Genomic DNA, 22,755 nt, shown 5'->3' on the forward strand with positions numbered 1-22,755 from the left:
TGTTGCTGGTAATAAGCCAGGAGGGAATCTTTTACCTTCCTGCTCCACAGCAAAAGTGACCCTATCTATAAGGCGAGTATAGGTGTCTGGGTCCCAAAGCTGACACGTGGTAAGCCACGGATTAAAGGGGAGAAGAAGGTCCCAATATACTTGAAACTGTTTGAAAGAGATCTTACACCGGTGAGTGTCTAGGAGACCGGCGAGGGCCCGAACTTGTGGGGCTTGCTTAGCAGATAGGATGTTACCCATTGCTAATGGCCTTTTGGAGCCGATAAGAAAAGAGGCCCTTACCTTGAGAGCGCGGCGATGGGAGCCGAGGTGCGCGGTGAGACGAGGGGTCGGAGCCGATGGGACTCCGACGGTGATCGCGGGCCAAGAGAAGGCCCCGACGAGGGGAGGGCGGGACGACGAGCAGTGGAGCAAGGCAAAGGGGAGCAAGCACGGAGGGGAGGAGCCAGAGGTGAAGGCAGGGGTGGAGGTGCTCAGGCACGCGCTCCTGAGAGTTTTATTGGCGCCTCTTAATCATAGCGGGTCGGTATAAGCCCCTGACATGGAAGGAGAAAGCCATCCAGCGATTCTCCCAGACCGCCGTGGATCATATGAGGTCACCAAGGTTCAGGAGCAGCAATGCAGAGCGAAAAGATAGGGGTGAGAAGAGAGGAGAGCGTAGGGCTATGGTAGGGTTACTTCAGACGTGCAAGTGCGTGCTCCCGAGAAATCCAAGGCTCCTCTTAATCATAGCGGGTCGGTATAAGCCCCCGACATGGAAGGAGAAAGCCATCCAGCGATTCTCCCAGACCGCCATGGATCGTATGAGGTAGCCAAGGCTCAGGTAGCAGCAGTGTTGCACGAGAGAAGTCCCAAGGTGAGAAGATAGGAGGGCGTAGGGCTGTGGTAGGATTACTTCAGACGTGCAAGCGTGCGCTTCCGAGAAATCCAAGGCTCCTCTTAATCATAGCGGGTCGGTATAAGCCCCTGACATGGAAGGAGAAAGCCATCCAGCAATTCTCCCAGACCGCCGTGGATCGTATGAGGTAGCCAAGGCTCAGGTAGCAGCAATGTTGCACGAGAGAAGTCCCAAGGTGAGAAGAGAGGAGGGGGGGGGCCGCCAGGTTATGGAGTGAGGCTGTGGTGGAGTTGCCTTGCCCCACGTTGTGCTGTGGTGGGGTTGCTTTGCCCCACGTTGGGCGCCAGCTGCGGCGGCTTGCTCGGTCGGTAGAGGTGGGGTCTGGCTGCGGACGAGGGGTCGGTCCAGCTTTGGACAAGGGGTCGGTCCCGCTTGGGACGAGGGGTCGGTCCGGCAGCAGACAAGGGGTTGTTCTCAACAGGGGTTGCGCGGTTCGGCTGACGGGGTCGCCCGGCGAAGCCGGTGACGAACTGGGGACAAGGGAGGCCAGGCCCTTGTCGGGGGCTCTCAGGACTGGAGGGCGCACGGCAGAAGAACTACCGCGGAGACAAGGTAAACACGCAAGTCCACTTTATTGAGGGAGAGGCAACAGTTTTATAGGGGCTGGGGAAGGCTGATTGGTCGAAGCCACGCCCTGTTCTGATTGGTTGCCGGCGAAAGGTCAGTGGGCGGTACTGGACGGGGGAGGGGTGGTGGTTAGGGATTGGCTGTCGCTGTTGCTGGGGGAAGGGGCAGGGTTTAGGGATTGGTGGCTGCTGTTGCTGGGGTGGAGGGCAGACTTGAGTTTCCCGCCCACGCCTGGCTGTTGCTGCTGTCGGGGGAAGGGAAAAGGGCGGGCTGGATTTTTCCGCCCACACCTGGCTGTTGCTGCTGTCGGGGGAGGGGAAAAGGGCGGGCTGGATTTTTCCGCCCACACCTGGCTGTTGCTGCTGTCGGGGGAGGGGAAAAGGGCAGACTGGACTCCTCAAAATCAAAACCTTTGCAACTCAATGGAGTTCATCAGGTAAGTGAAAAGAGAACCTACACAATTGGAGAAAAGATTTGGCAAACATATATCTGTTAGGAGCCTAATATCCAGCATATTTAAAGAAATCATATATCTCAAACTAAAGAGACAAATAACTCGTTTAAAAAATGGGCAAGAGGTTTGAACAGATGCCTCTACAAAGAAGAAATACAAATAGCTAAAAAGCACATGAAAAGATGCTCAACATCAGTATTAGGGAAACGCAAATCAAAACTACAGTGAGATATCATCTTACATCCATTAAACTGGTGGCTATTAAAAAAAGCAGAGGCCTAAAAGTGTTGAAGAGGATGTGGAGGAATGGGAACCATCCTCCACTGCTGATGCGAATGTAGAAGAATCCAGCCATTGTGGAGGACACTTTGGCAGTTTCTCTAAAAACTAGCTATAGATTTGCCATATTATCTAACAATCCATTCTGTGGTACATAACCAGAAGAGCAGAAAAGAAGGACACGAACTGATATATGCACACCAATGTTCATAGTGGCATTATTCACTATTGCCAATAGTTGGAATCAACCCAAATGCCCATCAACAGATGAGTGGGTAAAGGAAATGTGGTATAAACATACAATGGAATACTATTCAGCTGTAAGAAGGAATATAGTACAAACACATGAGATAACATGGATGAATCTTGATGGCCTTACGTTGAGTGAAGCAAGCCAGGCATTGAAGGACAAATACTACATGACCTCTATGATATGAATCAAGCAATTCAAGCTCTCTCAGACTGCTAGAGACTGGAAGATAGGCTTACAGAAATAGGGGGAGAAAAGAAGGTTGTGAGCCAATGCCCACATGGGCGATATCTATGATAGTGTGGACATAAGTAGTTGTGTAGTGAAGTGATAAGATGGGGGTATAAGAAACTATTGGAGTGGGATTTGCAGGTTTGAGGGGGTGTAGGGTTGGGAGGATGAGTCAGATGGTCCATGGAATTGGTGGAAGTGATGGGGGTGCAAGTGAATATGGGAGATTATCAGGTACATTGTTGCAACTCTAATATTGAGAAAACTCTTTAGAAAATATAATAAGGAAGGATTAATGGTTTAAGGAGTTTGATGAGGGATGTCTAGCACAGGGTGCACCTGGGTCAGGCATCTAGGGAGTGTGTGAGTGTTCATCTTGTCATAGTGTGTTATATCAGTGGGTGGAGACTCCTACAATGATTGGGAAGGTTTTGTACCCCCATCCTGAGGAGGCTTGATATTCTCAAACAGAGGTGAGTGTGTCTCTTGAGAGTATGGGTGTCTCCCAATGGGGAAGGTCCGAATAGTATGTCCAGCCCTCAGCATTGTTACAAGTATCTATGAATCTTGTACTTCAAGCAGTGAAGCTTGGATGTCACTGTGGGCTCTGAGAGGAGGGGGAGAGAAGAAAAGACTGGGTGGAAGAGTGGGTAACAGGGGGGAAATGGAAATGTTTGGCATGATCATGCAATGATGGATATAGGCCATGATAATTTCACCAAAAATTTATTGAAGGATATAGTCTAAAAATGTAAACCATAATGTAAACCATAATAAAAGCAAAATTTTATAAAGATGTAAAGTCTAAAATGTAAACAATATTGTAAACCATAATGTATCCTTGTTTTGTAGCTATGTTTCAATATTTGTACATCAGTTGAAGCAAATGATACATCCACATCTAAAAAGATCTTTGCTGGGGAATGGGGAATATATCTGGTATATGGGAGTCCCCTATATTATATGTGACTTTACTGTGACCTAAAACTTTTTTGAAGACATAATAATAAAAAAAGTATGATACTGATTATGAAATGGAATAGATTGCCTTGCTACTGTACATACAGGATAACACGTATTACAGTGATGAGAGGCAAAATGTCAAAAAATTTTATGACATTTTCATTTTTTTACTACCCTATTTTATTTTTTACTTAATTTCAGTTTTCTAAGTTATTATGTATTTTATTTATAATCTTTAATCCTATCATTACTATTTTATTTCCTTATTAGTTGAATTTTGACATATGTTAGGCTTCATTTTTTGAGAAATTTTGGATTGCAGAGGGGTTTGGCCATAGCAGTGAAGGAGCACTGGTGTGGGGTGTCACTGATGGGAGTTGCATACATGGGAGGGATTGCTCCAGGGCATGCATATAGGGTATATAGATATGTTTGGATGTTCGTTGACTATTGACATAGTGGGTAGAGTTTCACAAAACAACAAAGGGAGTGCTGAGTTCCCATCATGGGGAGCTCTGTCACATTCCCCAATGGAACAGCTACAATCTGCCACGTTCAAGGGCAATGACCAGGGAAGAAGGATGGTCCAATGATGGGCCCTTGATACTGATTACCATGCTTATGAACCTGTGTGCTTGAAATTTCAACTAGGCCTAGAGCTGCAGGGTGCCTAAGAGTTAACTCCTGAGAGCCTCCATGTTGCTCAAATTTGGCCACTCTCTAAGCCTAACTCAGCGTATAAATACATTACCTTCACCTCAGCATGGGGCGTGACTCCCAGGGATCAGTCTCCCTGGAGCTGAGGGATTACTACCAAACACCAGCTGGTGATACAACTAAAATAAGACCTTGAATAAAATGGGGAAATGGTAAAGACAAATGAGTTTGTATAGCTAAGAGTCTTCAAAATGTGTTGGGAGGTCATCAGAGGGGTCACCCTTATGCATATTTCTGCAGGATCTCAGAGACAGCCAAAACAGATAAAACCATGTAACGGTTCTCCTGAGGGCTATGGAGATACCCAGGTCCTATGGTCATGAAAGATGGTTCTGGGATTCAGTTCCTGACCAGTGGATCTTACTTCTTAATTTGTGCTCTTGAATGTGATGGAGTTGGACTGAGATATGACTTCTCTACACATGTCTGTTTTGTAACTTTTACTGAAACTGTGGTTGGTGCTGGGGTTAGTGTATGCTCATGAGACTTCTATCTCTGGACTGTCCATGTGCTAGCTCAGCCCTGAGCCTCACCAGAGTTGCATCACCTATTCTCCAGTTTTTTGGACTTACCCAGATCAGCTAACCAGGAGGTGAGGATGGTCAACCACCACACCAAGTAACCGAGAGTGTCTATAGTTACAAGCAAGGGAATCCTGTCCATCAGCCATGTGGGGCATAATCCCCCTCTCAATTTAGAGGTGGAGTGGCATCACCATCCCAGGGTCCCCAGGATAGAGGAATAAAACATGGGTTAGCATTGACTTACTGGTATTCTATTACAGAATTATTGTGACTCAAGCAATGGAAGAAATTGTATCATTAATGTGGAGACAGTGGCCATGGGAGTTTCTGAAGGTAAGGAGAGCAACAAAGAGGTGTGATATAAGAGCTTTTTCAGGACTTGGAATTGCCCTGCATGATACTGCAGGGACAGAAGCAGGACATTATATATCCTGCCAAAACCTACTGAGTTGACTGGGAGAGAGTGTAAACTACAATGTGAACTATAATCCATGCTGTGTAGCGGTGCTTCAAAATGTATTCAACAAATGCGATGAATGTTTCACACTAAAAAATAAAAAAAGTAAGACTTTTTTGTTCATTAAAAAAAAAAGTTTGTTTGTTAATCTTTGGAAATGAACTGAAATGGTGACAGCTCACCATACCATTTGTAACTAGCACAACTATTATATGGATTCAAGACTGTTTGAAAGGGAAAGTCTATGGTCATTCACATTATTAGGAGGAAAACTAAAAGATGTAACATGGGACTGTATAACATAGTGAAAGCTCATGTAAAATATGAATTTGGGTGATATTGTATATATAAGACTGTTTTAACAATTTATAAATATAAATAAACTAGGGAGAAGGGAACAGAATATCAGCTATATATCACAGGAGAAGCATAGAGAGGTTGAGACGTGATCAGTTTTGTTTATTTTTTGTATTTATTATTACTATTAGAATAATAAAAATTTTCTACAAAGTAATTGAAGATTCTTACTTGATCATGAGAAATGCTACAATGTGGCATTTTTGTCATTTGAAGACCAATAAAAATTTATTTTAAAAAAATATGTTACTTAATTTAGGGTGTGGCCCAATGGAATCAGATTGGACTTTAATCAGGATTACTGGAGTCCTTTATAAGCAGAGTGAAATTCAGATGGAGAGAGAAACCATGGGGAACAGCCAGAAGGTGGAATTCAAGGGGACTCGGAGGAGAAAGGAGAAAATGCCACCATGTTCATTACCATGTGAAAGAAAAACTAAGTAACTGAAAGATTGCTACCCAGCCAGAAGATCTCAACCCCTGGGTAAGGGACGAACACTCCTTCTAGCCACTGAATGCATGAGCCAATAAATTTCTGTTTTTAAGCCAACCCATTTTATGGTCTTTGTTTTAGCAATTAGGAAACTAAAACACCCCCATCCTCCCTGTAAGAGAGAAGTCCTGGGTCTCAGGAACTGAATATGACTGTATTCTCAATGTTCTTTCATGAGGAAGGACCACAGTCATAGGTCAAAAAGATTCTGGCTGGCACTGGATGTACAGGCTGATGAAGTATGCTGAAGTCCATGTCGAACCAACACCCATTCTATACATAAGCCCCTAACTTGGTCAAAACTTTGATACTTGATGAATGCTGATGGCCTTAATGGTGATTGTACATTGGAGTAATTTGTGCAGCATGCACTTTAAACTTTGCTTACCAGATTCCACTTCCACCCTCAAATGTTTCTCTCACAGTGTGCTAATTCTACTTTGGTGCCTGAAGAAGGAGATTTCCTGGGCCTCCCTTGGTCTTCACAGGAATGGCTGTAGCCTCAGAGAGACTACATCCTCTCTTTCATCACAGGTATGTGCCCCACAGGTCTCCACCCTTGTCACTTCTGGGAAACTGCATCTGTGGCACAGGGATTATTTTACCTTCTCTCCTTGCATCCTGCATTCCCTTGGACAAAGAAAGAGTTCTGTCAGTACATCATTCTTTCAGGATTGCAAAGAACATTGCCTAACACAACAGATAAGGCTGGAAGCTGTTGAAGAGAGGAGATTGGGAGACTTTCAGAACAGGGTAGGGGGATTGGACAGAATCTCTAAAATATTCTAAACCTAGACAGCTCTCATCGTGCCCCAGTGGTGGAAGAGGGAAAAGCCTAGAGAAATTTTGCCTCACTTTCATCCTCCTTCTGGAGGCTTTCTTCTTAGTCCTCTAACCCTAGCCTCAAAGTGCTTCTTTCTATCTCCTGAAAGTCAACACACTAACTGCGACATAGTAGAGCCTCGAAGGAGGCCTGTGGTGCTGTGCACTGGAAACTGTGTGCACCTTAGCAAAAGGCAACCTTGGACTCCAGTCCCAGGTCTCATTGACAGGATGTGTATCTTTGGGTATATTACTTAAGTATCAGTTTCCTGTAGTATCAAATGAGACCATGGAGATGTTACTTGGTGAACTGGTGGAAAGATTAGAGCTAAAGCAGATAAAGAACCCAGCACAGTACCTTGCAAATATTAAGCACTAAATAATTGACAGCTTTACTGATTACTGTTGACTCAGACTTTACACCTTCTCCTTGGCAGATTTTTATCTCCTGGTGCCCCCAGAAGAGCTGGTGTACTCGAGGACCCAGAAAATGCACCCATCCCAAAAGCCAGAGCAAGTAAAGTTTAGCAACTTAATTTCTTGCTTCCCTTCCCAAGTGTCCCTTATCCCCCACTCCGCAAACATGTACATGTTAAGGGTTCAAGTAGTCTGAAGGATGAGGGGGCTCTTGGTTTAGCCTGCAAACAGTACCCCCACTCCAAGTTCCCAGATTTTGAGTAAATGGTTATATTTACTCCCCTCACAGTCCTATACTCCATCCCATTTTCCAGAACTCCCTTCACTTCACCATTTCTAGCATTTTCTTGTCCCCGGAAATCCTACCCTAGCATTCAGTTCTCCTTGGAATGCTGCTATAGCATAGAACTATGAGATATAGTAGGGGTTGTTATCACCTCAGGTACTGCAGAGTGTGCCTGTGCAGTGGCCTTCCCTAGCAAGCTGTTTAAGCTACTGCATAAGATCAGGACTTAGGAGACAAAGGGGTACCTTTTCTCCCTCCCCTTACTCCAGCGAGAGAATTTTCTTTCTCTTCTTGAGCTGACGTAAATGTGAAGGAAATCTTCCAGTTATTCCACATGTGGTAGAAGGTGGCTCCTGGTTATTAACTGGATGAAAAGAGGAGAAAGCTTTCCAGGATGTAAGGAAGCATGAGACAAACGCTTCTGCACCCAACTCCACACTGCCACCATCATAGGTGAATTTTCATATAATTTCCTTATAACACCCACCTCTGTGCTTACAAGGGTTCCTTTTCAAGAATTGTTACTTTCTGCCTCTCTAGGAAAGGCATAGGGAAAGTCGTGAGCCAGATTAGAAACTGCTAGAGGGATTAGGATAAAGAGGGTCAAAATACTAACCCTCACCATAACAGTTTGGGGACTAAAATAACCTGAGCTGGCAGAGAGAGGATTCTGTGCAAAGTTCCTCCAAGTGGATTGTACCCTCTCACCTGACATCCAAGGCAATGGAGTGCCATTATTTATTACAAACACCCACTCTGAGGATATGGGCCCTTGGCTCATCTCTCCCACTTCCCTTCTGAACTCAATCTTCAATCTTCCTGAACTGTGCTCAGATTCCCCAAAGCTGTTTTGCACAGTCCCTGTCTCAGTCCCTTCCCCTCTCTCTCCAACCACAGATCTCACAATAAATGTCACTAAAGCATACTTAATCCCCAGCTTTCCAAACCACCTAATTCTCCCCACAAACATCATTGACCATTCTCCCGCTCATCCCCTGCTTGAACTTGACACCACAACTCCTTCCCCAACCCTCCTTGGACCATATCACCTTCTCCATTGCTCTCTCCCTGAACCTAAAGTTTATTTGGGAGTCATTCCTAGGGACTCTCATAGCACTTAGCTTACCTCTATTATACGATTTGCTGCAGCATAATAAAATTACTAGTTCATTTTCATGACCACACCTTAAGCCCTGGAGTGTGGCTGGGTCTTCTTTATGCTTATATTCCCAGTTCATAGAGATATGCATCCTATAGGTAGACCGTTTTACTGATTATTTCAAATGGTGAAGAATCAGTTTGTCTTTGACCAAATTGAATTAAATAATTTATCCATCACCACATCATAGAACAAGATATAAACATTACCAGTACATTTTACACAGCTTTCTGAACTTTTATACAGAAACAACACAGAGATGGCAAATGAATGATTTAATTTATACATTTCAACAATATGTTAAAAGAAAGGAAATACTAGAACTGGAACATAATAGCAATCACAACATGAACTTCCTAACCCGACCCTGCCCAACTTATGGTTTGGAGACCAAGTGACCATTTCTCTGGGGCCCCTTTAACTAATGGAACCCAAATGAAGTAATACATCATCCCTAGACTTCACACTGTACAAAAGAAGAACATAGCCATTGCCTCAGACCTTCATCTTCAACAACCTCAGTGTATTGCTCTGGCTAGAACTGTGTTAGCTTTCTGTAGAGCCTAGCTATGTACTCCAAGGCTTTCATTTTGGTGGTTTCAAGATGAGCTTGAGGACCCCACAGAGGCTTATATTCAACTGGATTAAAGTAGGACAGTGGCCTGCTTTCCAGGTAATGTTGCCTCATAAGCTTACATGTGATGGCATGTTTTCTCCCTACATCTACTCCAAATCTCTGAAGCAAGTTCCAGATATTGACTTCTTTAACACGGTAGCCCATTAGAAAGATTAAACCCAGGGTCAACATCACAAATTCTTTTGTGGGTATGCCCAGGTTTTCTAGCATCACTTTCTCTTCTTCTCATTCTGGTTGTTGGACAAAAAAATAGATGTGCTCACTGATATCAACCTCAATCAGAGAGAACCCATAGAACAGGCTGTGGATTAGAGCAGCTCTAATGAGGATATTCAGGAACATGTCCTCAAATTCTTTGCCAGTGTAAGCCAATAGCTCATTCTAATGTATAGGATGCAGCTCCTCAGTGGCATTAATGGACAACTGGACCATATCATTTGCCTTATCATTCATAATGTCCTCTGACCAGAACTCTAAGCCATCACCTGGCTTATTTCTTTGACCTTGTCAGTCTCCAGGCCCCTGCTATATGCCTCTGGCCAGTTCCAGGGTTCTCCATAATGGGCCTCTGCCACAAACTTCAGGGTTCCCATCTTTGTGATTTCCTTGAGGCCTCTAGAACCCCATAAGAATTGAGATTCAAGGGGATTAGTTTCATGCACAGGCCAGTACTCCAAGAACTGCGTGCACAAAAAATCAGTAGGAAGGAGGTTCCTTGTGTTCCCAAAGAGGTCGTTGATCCTCTGGGGCTCATCCAACACATCAGCCTTTAGCAGCAGGTCGCAAGTGGAGGCGTTTCTTGCCAGGTTGCCTTTCAGGAGGAAGTGGCCTAGGACAAGTGCCAGGAGATCTTCCTTAGGCATAACCAGGGACTCTGCCATTAGATTGATGATCTGAGGACCTTGTTTGCTCATCAGCTTCTAGGTGTGGGCTTGGAGATCAAGGACCAAAGACTCAATCCAGGTGGACTGAGGCTCGTCTGAGGATCTCAGGGAATTGATCTGAGTATTCTTTGAGGACTCCATCATGTCCGTCTGCTGGATAGACCCCTAGATTTGGCTTTTCATTTGCGTGAAATTCACCAAAGCAATCGGCTAGTCTTCTGGAGGGTCGTGTACCTTAAGCGCCCCCAAATGTCGAAACTGCTCGTCGATCAGGACTTCGAGGTTGTTCGCGATCCAAGCAGCCTGGTAAGCGCTGGCACCCTGAGGTTCCATTAGGACGTGCGTGTTGCTAAGGCGTCGGGGCCATTGAGGACTACCGTGGAAGCGGAGGACCCAGAAGGATTAGGAGCCTGCATTTCAACCCAGCGGTCCCTGTAATTTTCAATGGTCTCTGCACCGCAGCGGAGCTCGTTCTGGCTTACCAGAGATATGGTTCCAGGAGACAAGAGTGGAAACTGGGAGGTCAATGCTCAGTGGGAGAGAGAACATGAGATGTATCTACACTTTCGCACAAAGCTGAAGCCGGAGACCCGGCAGCTGGGTTGATCTGTACTGAGAGGTGATGAGAAGAGTCCTATTCTTACTCAAGCACCAGCCAGCTGGCAAGTCAGCAAGCGTCAGGTCAGCTTCTCCACAGCATACGCAGGCGCCGTTGGGCTCTGTGACGCAGTGGCTACGCCCCGCCCCCGGTCTCGCACTCCCATCCCCAACCTCTGCCAGGCAGGCGAGAGTGGTTGAAGTAGTTGCTGCTGTACTCGATGTTGTCAGAGAAGCCAGTTTGGGAAAGGTGGTTAGCAAACAGGGATTAAGCAAAGGCTTCAAGTGATGGCAGTGTCAAATGAGACATCACTTGAAGTTTTTCTGGGGGGTGCAAAGCGCCTTGCTAATAGCTAGTAGAGGATTCAGAGAGGAGGAGGAGAAAAGGAGGAGGATACTAGTGTAGAGAATGCTATTACTAATTCATTGATTCATCCACCCACTCAACACATATTCTTTTTTTTTTTAGATTTTTTTATTGACTTTGTAATAATATTACATTAAAAATATATATATATGAGGTCCCATTCAACCCCACCACCCCCACCCCACCTCTCCCCCCTCCCCCCAGCAACACTCATTCCCATCATCATGACACATCCATCGCATTTGGTAAGTACATCTTTGGGCACCTCTGCACCTCATGGTCAATGGACCACATCATGGCCCATACTCTCCCCCATTCCATCCAGTGGGCCCTGTGAGGATTTACAATGTCCAGTGATTGCCCCTGAAGCACCATCCAGGGCAGCTCCATGTCCCAAAGACGCCTCCACCTCTCATCTCTTCCTGCCTTTCCCCATACCCATCAGCCACCATGTCCACTTTTCCCAATCCAATGCCACCTTTTCTATGTGGACATTGGATTGGTTGTGTCCATTGCACCTCTATGTCAAGAGGAGGCTCAGATTCCACATGGATGCTGGATGCAATCCTCCCACTTTCAGTTGTAATCACTCTAGGCTCCATGGTGTGGTGGTTGTCCTTCTTCAACTCCATCTTAGCTGAGTCAACACATATTCTTGAGCATTGCCACATGCCAGGTACAGTGCTGGGTACTAGGGCTACATCATAGGGCAAACATAATGATGGTTCCTTTCTGTGTGGAGCTTACAGTCTGGGACCAATTGAAATAATAGTAATGGCTATCTAACCCTTATGGAGCACCTACAGTCTTTCCAGAGCTTTCCCTTTCCACATATTTAATCAATTACTCCAATACGATGAGGTAGCTACTCTTAAAAGGTCTTCATTTTACATGTTAGGAAACTGGACCAGAGAGCTGAATTTGTCTGACCAAAGTCAGGCAGGAAAGAGTGAAAGAAACTAAGATCTGAATCCAGGTAGGTCAGATTGTCAAAAATACTTTCTTTCACATCATCTTCCCTTCAAGGATTGCTTAGCTTTATGCATTTAAAATTATTCAAAAGGTAGATGGATATAAGTGCTCTAATGGAAGGCTAATTAGTATATGTTGCAAACATAGAGGAAAGAGCAAGAAATGAATTACAGCTTAGTCTGGGTGTCTTGGGTTGGGGCAGTTCCCTAGAAACCATCAGAGAGGATTTGTGCTCTAAATGATGAATATGATAGGAAGGTTTTATAAAGGGCATTCTAGGCTGAGGAAAGAGCATCAAAAAAGGTCCAGAGGTGTAAATTTAAAAAATAAGCTTGCATAGCAGCCAGTCATTCAAATGACTAGAGCCAGAATACATTTGGATGGGTGGGTGATGAGGATGAAGATGGGGAAGCAGGAAGGACTGGACTTCCTGTTTCTTCATTTACCAGTATATCAGACCTAGTTGGGGTCCATGGGGTCAGAATGTAACACCAGAATCATTCTGTGTCATTCAGGAGGTTGGTCATATATGTGTATGTGGGTGCACTTGTGCATATATATTTGGGGAGGCACAATCCAAAACTCTTTGACCAAGAAGAGGTGTCAGGTACTTTACTTTCTGGGAGAGCTGCCAGAATATTTATGCTAATCCCTGCTATAATTATGTCCCGCAAACATCAAGGAATACCATGAAGCATTGGGAAGAGAAAAGAGGGACACAGGGTTGCCATCTGCAACCACAATAGAAATCCTTGCTTAAATTGATGGTAAGGACTACTATTACACACACTGCCTTTATTGTGCAATGCCTTCACCTGTGGAGCCAGACACCCACCTCTGACATTTTCTACATCCCAGATGCTTTCTACAGTAGCAACGTAGGCAACTCAAGACCATGGATTTGGCTAAACTGGGCTAAAGAGTTCAGTGTTTGCACAAATTAATGTGACTATTCTACGAGGTAGAAATATACAGATTGTGTGCTGATCATTCCTTGGGAGAATCTTATGGATGTCAGGTCCATCTGCTGAGATGCTTAAACGGTATTATTGAAGTCAGACCTGATGGTGTTCCTTTCTACTTCCCCAGAAGAGGACCCATATTCCTTGTCTTAGACAGGAGTTGTTCAGGGATAAATTCAGAGATGTCATAAATGAAAATGTAAATGCAGAGAGTCCCTAAAATCAAGCTCACATGTTGTCATGGGTTAGCCCTTCTATTACCCCTCCACCTGAGAAGAAAACAACATTCAAAGTCAGCAACTTACCTCTGAAATGACATCCTGATTCCCTTCCTCAATGTTCAAGCCCTTCACAAATTTGTCCCTACCTGTCTCTCCATCTTCATTTTTATATTCCACCACACCCTTCCATGAACTCTGCCCTCTGACCATATTAAGCTACTCTTCTGGTTTCATCCATTTATACCCTACAGGTATCCAACCAGTTCTAGTGATTGCTAAATGAATAAGGAAGGAACTATGCTTCTGACTATGATATATGGCATGTTTAAAAGTGAATGTAAGGAGATCCAAGATGGCAGAGTAGGGAAAGGCAGGCTTCAGTCCTCCTCCAGAAACTGCCCAAAGTTAGGCAGGATTACCTGGCAGAAGGGAAGTCCTGGGACCATGGGGGCAATTGAAGAGGGCAGCCAGAGAGGGGGTACCTAGTTGTCTGGGGGAAAGAGAAGCCATAGGAAATAGGGCACTCAAGCCAGCACACAGAGGGTTCAGAGGGACAGGGAAGCCAAGGGGTGGCTTGGCTGGAAGACCAGCTCTCAGCAGGCTCTGAGAGTGAGGAAAGCCCTCAGGGAACCAAGGGATCATTGTAGTACCCAACAAGATCTTGAGGTATGGGAGCTGCAGCACAAAAAAGGAGTGGGACCAGCACTCAGCAAACTCAGGAAGATAGAGGTATAAGGGCGAGGGGAGAGAGGGTGGGTGGACCAGTGCAGGAGAGAAAGATGTCTGCCAGTGCTGAAGTGGCTCTGGGGAGAAGGGAGGAGGGACCTGATCAGGCAGGCTGTCACAACCACCTGCCCTGGGAGAGAGAATAACTGGGTCAGTGAGGGGTCAACTGGCAGTAACCTAACAGTCTGGAAGAGAGGGAAGCAGGGAGAGACTGCCAGCAAACTGTCAGAAGCTCAATTGGCCTGAAGGGGAAAAGGACAGGGAGAGGAAGACAACAAGCCTTTATTTATTTATTTATAATTTAATTTTTAATTACCTTTTTAAAAAGTTAATAGATCACACAAAAAGTTATATTAAAAAACAAAACAGGTTCCCATATACCCCACTCCCCACCCCCATCATTTTTAATTGTAGTTTTTTGAAGATACATAGACAACAAAAATGTTACAATAAAAATATGAAGTTCCCATATACCCCCCACCCCACTCCTCCCACGTCAACAACCTCTTTCATCATTGTGGTAGATTCATGGCATTTGGTGAATACATTTTGGAGCACCGCTGCACCATATGGATAATAGTTTACATTGTAGTTTACACTCTCCCCTAGTCCATTCAGTGGGTTATGGCAGGATATATAATGTCCAGTATCTGTCCCTGCAATATCATTTAGGACAACTCCAAGTCCCAAAAATGCCCCCACTTCACATCTCTTCTTCCCTCTCCCTGTCCTCAACAACTAGTGTTGCCATTTTCTCCACATCAGTGCTACAATTTCTTCCATTACTATCCACAAGAGTTCTATAATAGAATATCAGTAAGTCCACTTTAATCCATCAGAAGTCTATCTAACTGGTGGGATGGGTTTAGCTCAGTGGTTGAACACTTACCTCACAAGGGTCTAATCCCCATACCTCCAGAAAAAAATCCTAACCAGCCTGAGTGAAGGATAGGGGCTGGGGAAAGGCAGTCCAAGCTCTGTAAGATGACCAATTAGCCCTGAAGAGAAGGGATGCAGAGAACAATCCAGTGGGTTGTCAGGCACCCAACTGGCTCCTTGGGGGAGCAAGTGTTGAGGGATAAGCAGCCTTGTGACAGGGAACTTATAGACTGACTTTTTAAAAAATTTTTGATTTGTTATTTAATATTTTTCATTTTTTCACTGTTTTATTCTTTATTTTTATTCTCTATACCCAGGTACCTTACCTGTGGAGGGTAGGCCAGAGGTCAATTGGTGAGCACTGTCAACCTTAGACAGTTGCCAGTGGCCTAAGAAGGAAGCCTGTTTTTCTTCTTTATTCTTAGCTCCCTTTTCTTTTTTTTCTTTTCATTTTTCTCCTTAGTTACTTTACCTATTTTCGTTTTTCCCCTCTTCCATTGCTTTTCTTTCTTTTTTAAAAAGTTTTATTTTTTATTTCTATCTCTCCCCTTTCCTGGCCTTCCCTCCCACCCCGTTGTCTGCTTTCTGTGTCCATTCACTGTGTGTTCTTCTGTATCCACTTATATTCTTGTCAGCGGCACTGGGAATCTGCGTCTCTTTTTGTGGTACCATCTTGCTGCAGCTCTCCATGTGTGCAGTGCCATTCCTGGGCAGGCTGCAATTTTCTTGACTGGGGTGACTCTCCTTGCAGGGTGCACTCCTTGTGCAAGGGGCACCCCTACACGGCGGACACCCCTGCATGGCACAGCACTCCTTGAGCACATCAGCATTGCATATGAGCCAGCTTACCATATGGTCAGGAGGCACTGGATTTGAACCCTGGACATTCCATGTGGTAGGCGGACGCTCAGTCCTTTGAGCCAAATCTGCTTCACTATTGCTTTTCTTTCATTCCACCTTCTCTTGTTTGGTCTTCATTTTCTTTCTTCCCTTCTCATCTTTCCAGTCTTTTATTTTATTCTATTCTTTGTTTCATTATTTATTCCACTTTTTTATTCTTATTCCATTTTATTTTTATGATTTTCCACTCCTGTTATTTTTTCATGGTTCTTTAATGGTTCCTTTTCTAACCTTTATATTATTATTTTTATCTTCTCCTTTCTTTCCTTTTCTATGGTCTTAATATTTTTTTGGGGAAAAACAGAAAATTACAAGAATATAGAATAAGCAGAACCAAGTGCCAAAGAGGGTCCTTAACACAAACAAAATTAAATAAAACCCTAGAGTAGAAAGAGAAGCTAACAAACTGAATAAGCCTGTCAAGATTAACAGATGCCTAGATACCAGCAAAAAATTATAAGCCATACTAAGAAACAGGAAGACATGGCCCCATCTAATGAACAAACTAAAGTGAATGTAAAAAGATGATATCATACTCTCCATTCTGAACTCTTTTTAATACTTTCTAACCTCAATTTTAGGCTTTAAGAAAATATGTGTATTTTCCATATAATTTTCCATTTCCAATATTATTTTATTTAATTTTTTCTTCTTTGTTAATTTCCAATATCATTGGATAAATGATAAAATTTGGTTTATGTATAGTATCATATTTCTCCAGGTATCATCCAAAATTCCCCACAGAAAAGACTTTCATCTTCATTAGATATTGGATTCAGCCTAATCATCTGGGGCTATTCTATTAGATTGCTGTCTGAATTTTACATCTTGTTTCTAGAACATATTTATTCCTAATACTTTTGAAGCCACAGTTAACAGAATCACATTGATAAATCATCAGTGTTAGTTATACTCACTATAATTTATTACTATCAACTCAATTCATTTTGACTTACTTACAATAAGCCTTATTAAAAATTTTACATACATTAAGCATCAGCTCCCATTCTCAACTCACATTCAATTTTCCAGTAACCTATACTCTAGTTTCCCTCTGTGAATTCACTCATGATTTTAGTACATATTAGTGAGACCATACAGTATGTGTCCTTTTGTGTCTGACTTATTTTACTCAACATAATGTGCCATGACCTACGCGGGTGAGCTTAGAACCTGAGGGGAGGCGATGGGAGCTGAAGAAAGACACACAGAGACAAAGACAAGATTAGAGGGGGCCAGGTGGACCAGGGCTAGCTGATGGCAAAGCCAAGGCCCTGAACTGGCACCACAAGCTTTATTTAAAGCAGTTAACTAGGTCATTGTTCTCAGAGCAGGGGCTAACAGGCATGAAGTTCTTTGAGGAGGGTATTCTTAGAGTTTCTTCCTATCAGGACATCAGCTCCTTTCTGCTTACTTGCAGGTACAGACATGGCTGACCACACCCTCACATCTCTGCACAAATTGATCCTCCCTAGCAATGTGGCTTGAGCTCCGCACATTACTTCGCGGACCCCTACAGGTCCCCCTTTTCTTTTTTGTCTGGACATCAGCTGTGCCTATCTTAGGTTGACTGCATCTGAAACTCTTACCAGCCATTGACTACCAGCCGTCTACAGACTATTGTGCGTAGGGTGCCACGGGAGTGATCAGAGGCCATACTGAGCCCTTTGTGTAAGTTTAAGGTACGTGGTTTCAGTTTGCAAATGTTGGGGCGCTCATCGAGTTTGACTGAAAAATAGAGAAAACATGCACCAGAACACAAGAACACAGACAATAAGGCCTGCTAAATACCAAAAGCTATGCTGCAACAGGTTCCAAGGATTGAAACAGTGTAAAGTATGTAGGACGTTTTCGGCCAATTGTTTGGGGTCTCAACCACCAGATGAACAGTTTGGAGAGCTAAGATCTCATCGTACAAATGTTTTACATCAATACTAATTTCTTCATGATTCCATATCCCTTGTAGGTGCAGTTTCACTGCCGTCCAATTCCAGCAAGTTTCATTGAATTGCACAGAGGTCACGCAAACAAAAGTGTACTGTGGATCACATTGTAGTCACATTCGGTACTGCAATGCCTCCAACTGATCTCCTAAAGAAAGGACCGTTTCTTCCAATGCATTTAATTTTGCTTCCAATTTTCGGTCGACATGTTCCTGATTTTCTAATGCTGGTGAAGGGTTTTTAGCCAAATCATTTACAAAATGAGCTATCTGAATGTTATTTGCTAAGACCACACTGGCAGCTACAGAGGAGGCTATAATGGTAATGAGGGCAACAATGCCGACAATGATCAGGCTGAGGGCTCTATGACATCATGACTCTAGTACATGCTGCATGAGCTGCAACATTCATTCCCCAGGGTTATCATACCAGGGCTCATCTAGGGTCACTGGGAGCATGACAAAGTGAGGTTGTCAGACACTGAGTAGATCAGCATCCCAGTTAGCAGTGGTAATGCAGTTGGTAAGGTTACAGAGGGGGCATTCTACCACACAGTAAGAACCCTGAAAGGAAATATTTTCACAGCCTGCTAAAACTGCACATGGGCTGAGGACCCTGGCCTTCAATCCATATTGAAACTGGAGACCATGGTCTGTGGTCCCAGTGCCTGTGAAATTGATATGATGGGTTGCAGCAACCAACTGCCACAGCTTATCCTGAAAAACAAATTTTAGAGAAGTGATGACATTAGCAACAAAACCTCCTACAGACATATAATAAAATTTAGGATGTTGGGGGTCCACACAGTGGGCCCAGGTATATAAAATACCCAAGCCTCCTGAGGTGTTATTAGCACAGGCTGGAACATAAGCACAGGAGACCCAAGAAGGAAAGCCCTTAAACTCTAAATTAGTGCTCTTAGCACAGAGTGACAGTGAGGACTGATGGTGCGTGGCCACTGGAATATCATCAGTGAATCCCCATTTGCTTACAGTTTGAATGTATTTATAGAGACCCCATGTGCCAGCAACATTGGCTACACGTCTGCCTCCATAGGCTGTCTGATTTTCCTGCTGGGTATGTAGACAACCCACAGTTTCTTGGGGGGAAAAACAAAGAGGCACTTTGGCACTGAGGACACTGTAGTTAAATGAGTTGACAACATGAAGTTTGATATGATCCGTCAATGAACCTCCTATCATGGCTGTATCGTTGACAAACACAGGCACAGGCAGGTCAAACCAGTTGACTGGCTGCAATAGGGGAGGCCTGGGAAAAAATATACAATAGGAATAAGATGCTTGGATGCAGGTTTACCTTAGCGACCACAACTACCCTTCCTCCTTACTCAGCATCCTGCTGGCCCCTTTCCTGGTTTTCTGAAATTTCTCATTCAGCTTGGGGCAGGGTCACTGGTGTTGTGGCTGGCCAGATTGCATAATCAGGAACCCACAGCGGCTGGTCTGTTGTTTCAGGAAACACACAACAACCTCAGCCCCATAATAACACAGGGTCAGGACCATGCCACTGGCCTGTAAGGAGATCCTTCCACATAAAGAGCCCTTCTGCCTCCCGCGGGGTCCTAGTGAAATGCCATTCAGCTGCAGAGGTCCGTGAAGCATCCCAATTTTAAAAATTAAGGGTAAAAGGAGCAGCAGTTAATTGACACCATGGACTCTTTGCTACCTCCTCATTTCCCCCCTCTTTTTGTTTTAAGAGCTATGTTTTTAGGGTGCGATTAGTCCTCTCAATAATTGCTTGTCTGGTCGAATTTTATGGAATGCCTGTTGAGTGGTGGATACTGTAAGTGGAAAAAAAATGTTGCAATAAGTGGGAGCATTATCAGTTTTTACGTGATGGGGCAAACCCATAACTGCAAATGCTAGCAAGCAATGGTTGATAACGTGCAGTGCCCTTTCTCCCTTTTGGCAGGTAGCATGGAGAAAATGAGAGTATCTACAATTACATGAACCAACCGAACACTGCCAAAAGGGGCAAAATAGGTGATATCCATTTGCCAGAGGTGATTGGGGTGCAGGCCGCGGGGGTTAATGCCAACAATGGGGACAGAACTGAAAGGAAGTCAGTTAGTATGTTGCTTTACAGTCTGCCAGGCTTGTTCATGGGTTAGCTGAAATTGTTTCCCCAAACTATTTGCATTTTGAGGGAACATAGCATGCGAGCATTGGGCATGTGAAACCTTGTCAAAGGTGGGGGCTACTAAACGATCGGCTTGGGCATTACCTTTCACTAGGAGTCCAGGTAAAGACGTGTGTGCACTTAGATGATGGAAATAACAGGGAAGAGACTGTTGGTGGATAAGAGTTTGCAAACAAGAGAACGAAACAAAAAGCTCTTCAGACGGGATAGTTTTTAAATGAAAAGTTTCAATTCGCCGGCCATACTGATCACATAGCAGCTGTCAGAATAAACAATAAGGGGCTCATGCAGAAAATATTGCAGAGCATCACAAAGCGCACAGAGCTCCACTCACTGAGCAGAAGTGTAAGGCTTTTGCCGGATGCGAGAGAAGGTAGATGAAACAACGGCAGCCCGACCTGAACTGGAACCATTTGTGAAGACAGTATCTGCATGTGGTATGAGACAGGCAGAAGTATGACTGGGAAGCACAAAAGGGGTTAACAAGAGAAACTGTAATAGAGGGTGTTTGGGATAATGATTGTTAATTTTCCTGGGAATTTCGCCAGTGCGCACTGCCAAGGGGGCTTTTTTTTTTTTTTTTTTGAGTACGGAAGAACAATCCGTTGGGGTTCCATGCCAAGCAATTGAATTGCATGAGTAGGGCCCTAGCAACAAGGGTGGCAAACTCTTCTGGATAGGGAAGCACACTTTTTTTGCAGACTATGACAGAGGTGCGATCCACTCCAGGATGCCTACTGATTGCCACAAAACACCTGTAGGGGAGAAAGTAGTGGCACAAATCAGCAATTCAACAGGCAAGTTAATATCAACTCGTGTTAGTTAGGCGTCTGCTATTTTTTGCTCCACAAGACGTTGAACAGACTTAGCTTCAAGTGACAGTGTCCGAGGGGAAGTGGGATCAGAGTCTCCTTGGAGAATTTCAAATAAAGGGGTTAAATCACCTGTGGTTAGTCCCAAAGAGGTTCGCAACCAATTCATGTCCCCTAACAATTTTTGGAAGTCTTTTAAAGTAGGTAAGTGGGACACACGAATAGTCGGCCTTTGTGGCACTGCTCGCCGCTTTTCCACTAGGTGGCCTAAGTAAGCAAATGGAAAGTCTTTTCGAACCTTTTCTGGAGCAATTTGCAGTCCTCACTGAGTAGGCAGCTGTTGGGTATCTGCGAAAAGCAAAAGCAACTGTCCTTTTGTTGCACAAGCCAATAAGAGATCATCCATATAGTGGATAATATATGCAGAAGGGTATTTTCCTCACACTATGGGTTAGCACCTTAGCTACATAAACTTGGCAGAGAGTAGGACTGTTGGCCATGGCTTGAGGCAGTGCAGTCAAACAGAACAGGCATAAAGGTTGTTGAAAATTAGGGCTCAGTAAGGAAAAGGCAAAATGGTGGTGGTTGGCAGGGTGCAAGGGAATAGTGAAAAAGGCATCCTTTAGGTCTAGTACCAAAAGTTGATATTGTAAAGGGATAGTGGTTGGAGACGGGAGTCCGGGTTGTAATGGACCCATAATCTGCATGGTTCTATTTACTGCATGCAGATCTTGTAACAACTGCTGATTTCTTTTTAATAATAAAAATGAGAGTATTCCATGGGCTAAAAGTTCCACAGAGATGGCCGGCAGCTCTCTATTCATTCACTAGCATTTCTGCAGCGATTAACTTCTCCTGTGCAAGGGGCTACTGATCCACCCAGAGAAGTTTGTTGGATAGCCAAACTATGGGTGCTCCAGTTGGCTGGGTTGAAGTATCAGTGACCTCAACTAAAAATGTGAGTACCCTAACCCCCATTGAGGAGGATGAGTCTGAGTTTGCACAGGTTCCAACAAACCCTGTTGTTGTTTTCTCAGGCCCTTTTTGGGCAAAGGGGGTCAGGTATGTGGTAAATTTTATTTTAAAAGAAGCTTTAGGTTATATAAAAGATACATAAAAACATAGGGGAGGGAAGGGACCAAAAATATATATAGGGGGATTCCCAGATACCCTACCCCCTCAATCTCCCACAGTTTTCCTCATTAAAACATCCTTGGTTACTGTGTTACATTTGTTACAATAGATGAATAGATATTGAAGCATTGCTACTTACCATGGTCAATAATTTACATGATAGTTCACACTTTGTACTGCACATTTCTATAGGTTTTGACAAAATATATAATGGCTTGTATCCATCATTTCAATGTCATTCAGAACAATACCAATGTCCATAAAATGCCCCATGTTCCAATTATTCTTCTCTCTCCTTCCCCTCAGAACTTCTGTTGGCACTGCCTTTATATCAATGTTATGAGCTCTTCCACTGTTAGAATAATAATAAGCATACTTTAGTTCATAGTTGCATTCCCACCTTATGTTAGTTCATTCCTTAATCTTCGCATTTTTAGGATGTTGATGCCCACTCTGTTTCTGAATGAGAAGGAACTTAGATCCCATGGGGCCAATGGATGAAACAGTTTTGTTCACAGTTATAGATACTCTCTATTTTTTTTTTTTTGATGAGCACTGTCCCATATCATCCTTTTGTTAGTTGTTCTGAGCAAGACTGATGAACTAGAGTGGGTGTTGACTGCAACTCTGCTGAGATTCAGGGCTTAACCAGCATGTGAACAGCCAGAAGATTTAAAT

The 22,755-nt window shown here is 44.0% G+C and overlaps 1 protein-coding gene across 1 annotated transcript; it reads right to left on the minus strand.

The window, feature by feature from the left end:
- Positions 1–9,344: 9,344 nt before the first annotated feature.
- Positions 9,345–10,743, minus strand: MAGEE2 (MAGE family member E2). The gene is given in 5 exon segments (XM_058291102.2): positions 9,345–9,388; positions 9,391–10,002; positions 10,005–10,465; positions 10,467–10,539; positions 10,542–10,743. Coding segments are annotated over 5 exon segments (1,386 nt in total). The 5' UTR covers positions 10,738–10,743.
- Between the last annotated feature and the right edge of the window lie 12,012 nt (positions 10,744–22,755).

This window comes from Dasypus novemcinctus, chromosome X (assembly GCF_030445035.2).
Source record: "Dasypus novemcinctus isolate mDasNov1 chromosome X, mDasNov1.1.hap2, whole genome shotgun sequence".
NCBI lineage: Eukaryota > Metazoa > Chordata > Mammalia > Cingulata > Dasypodidae > Dasypus > Dasypus novemcinctus.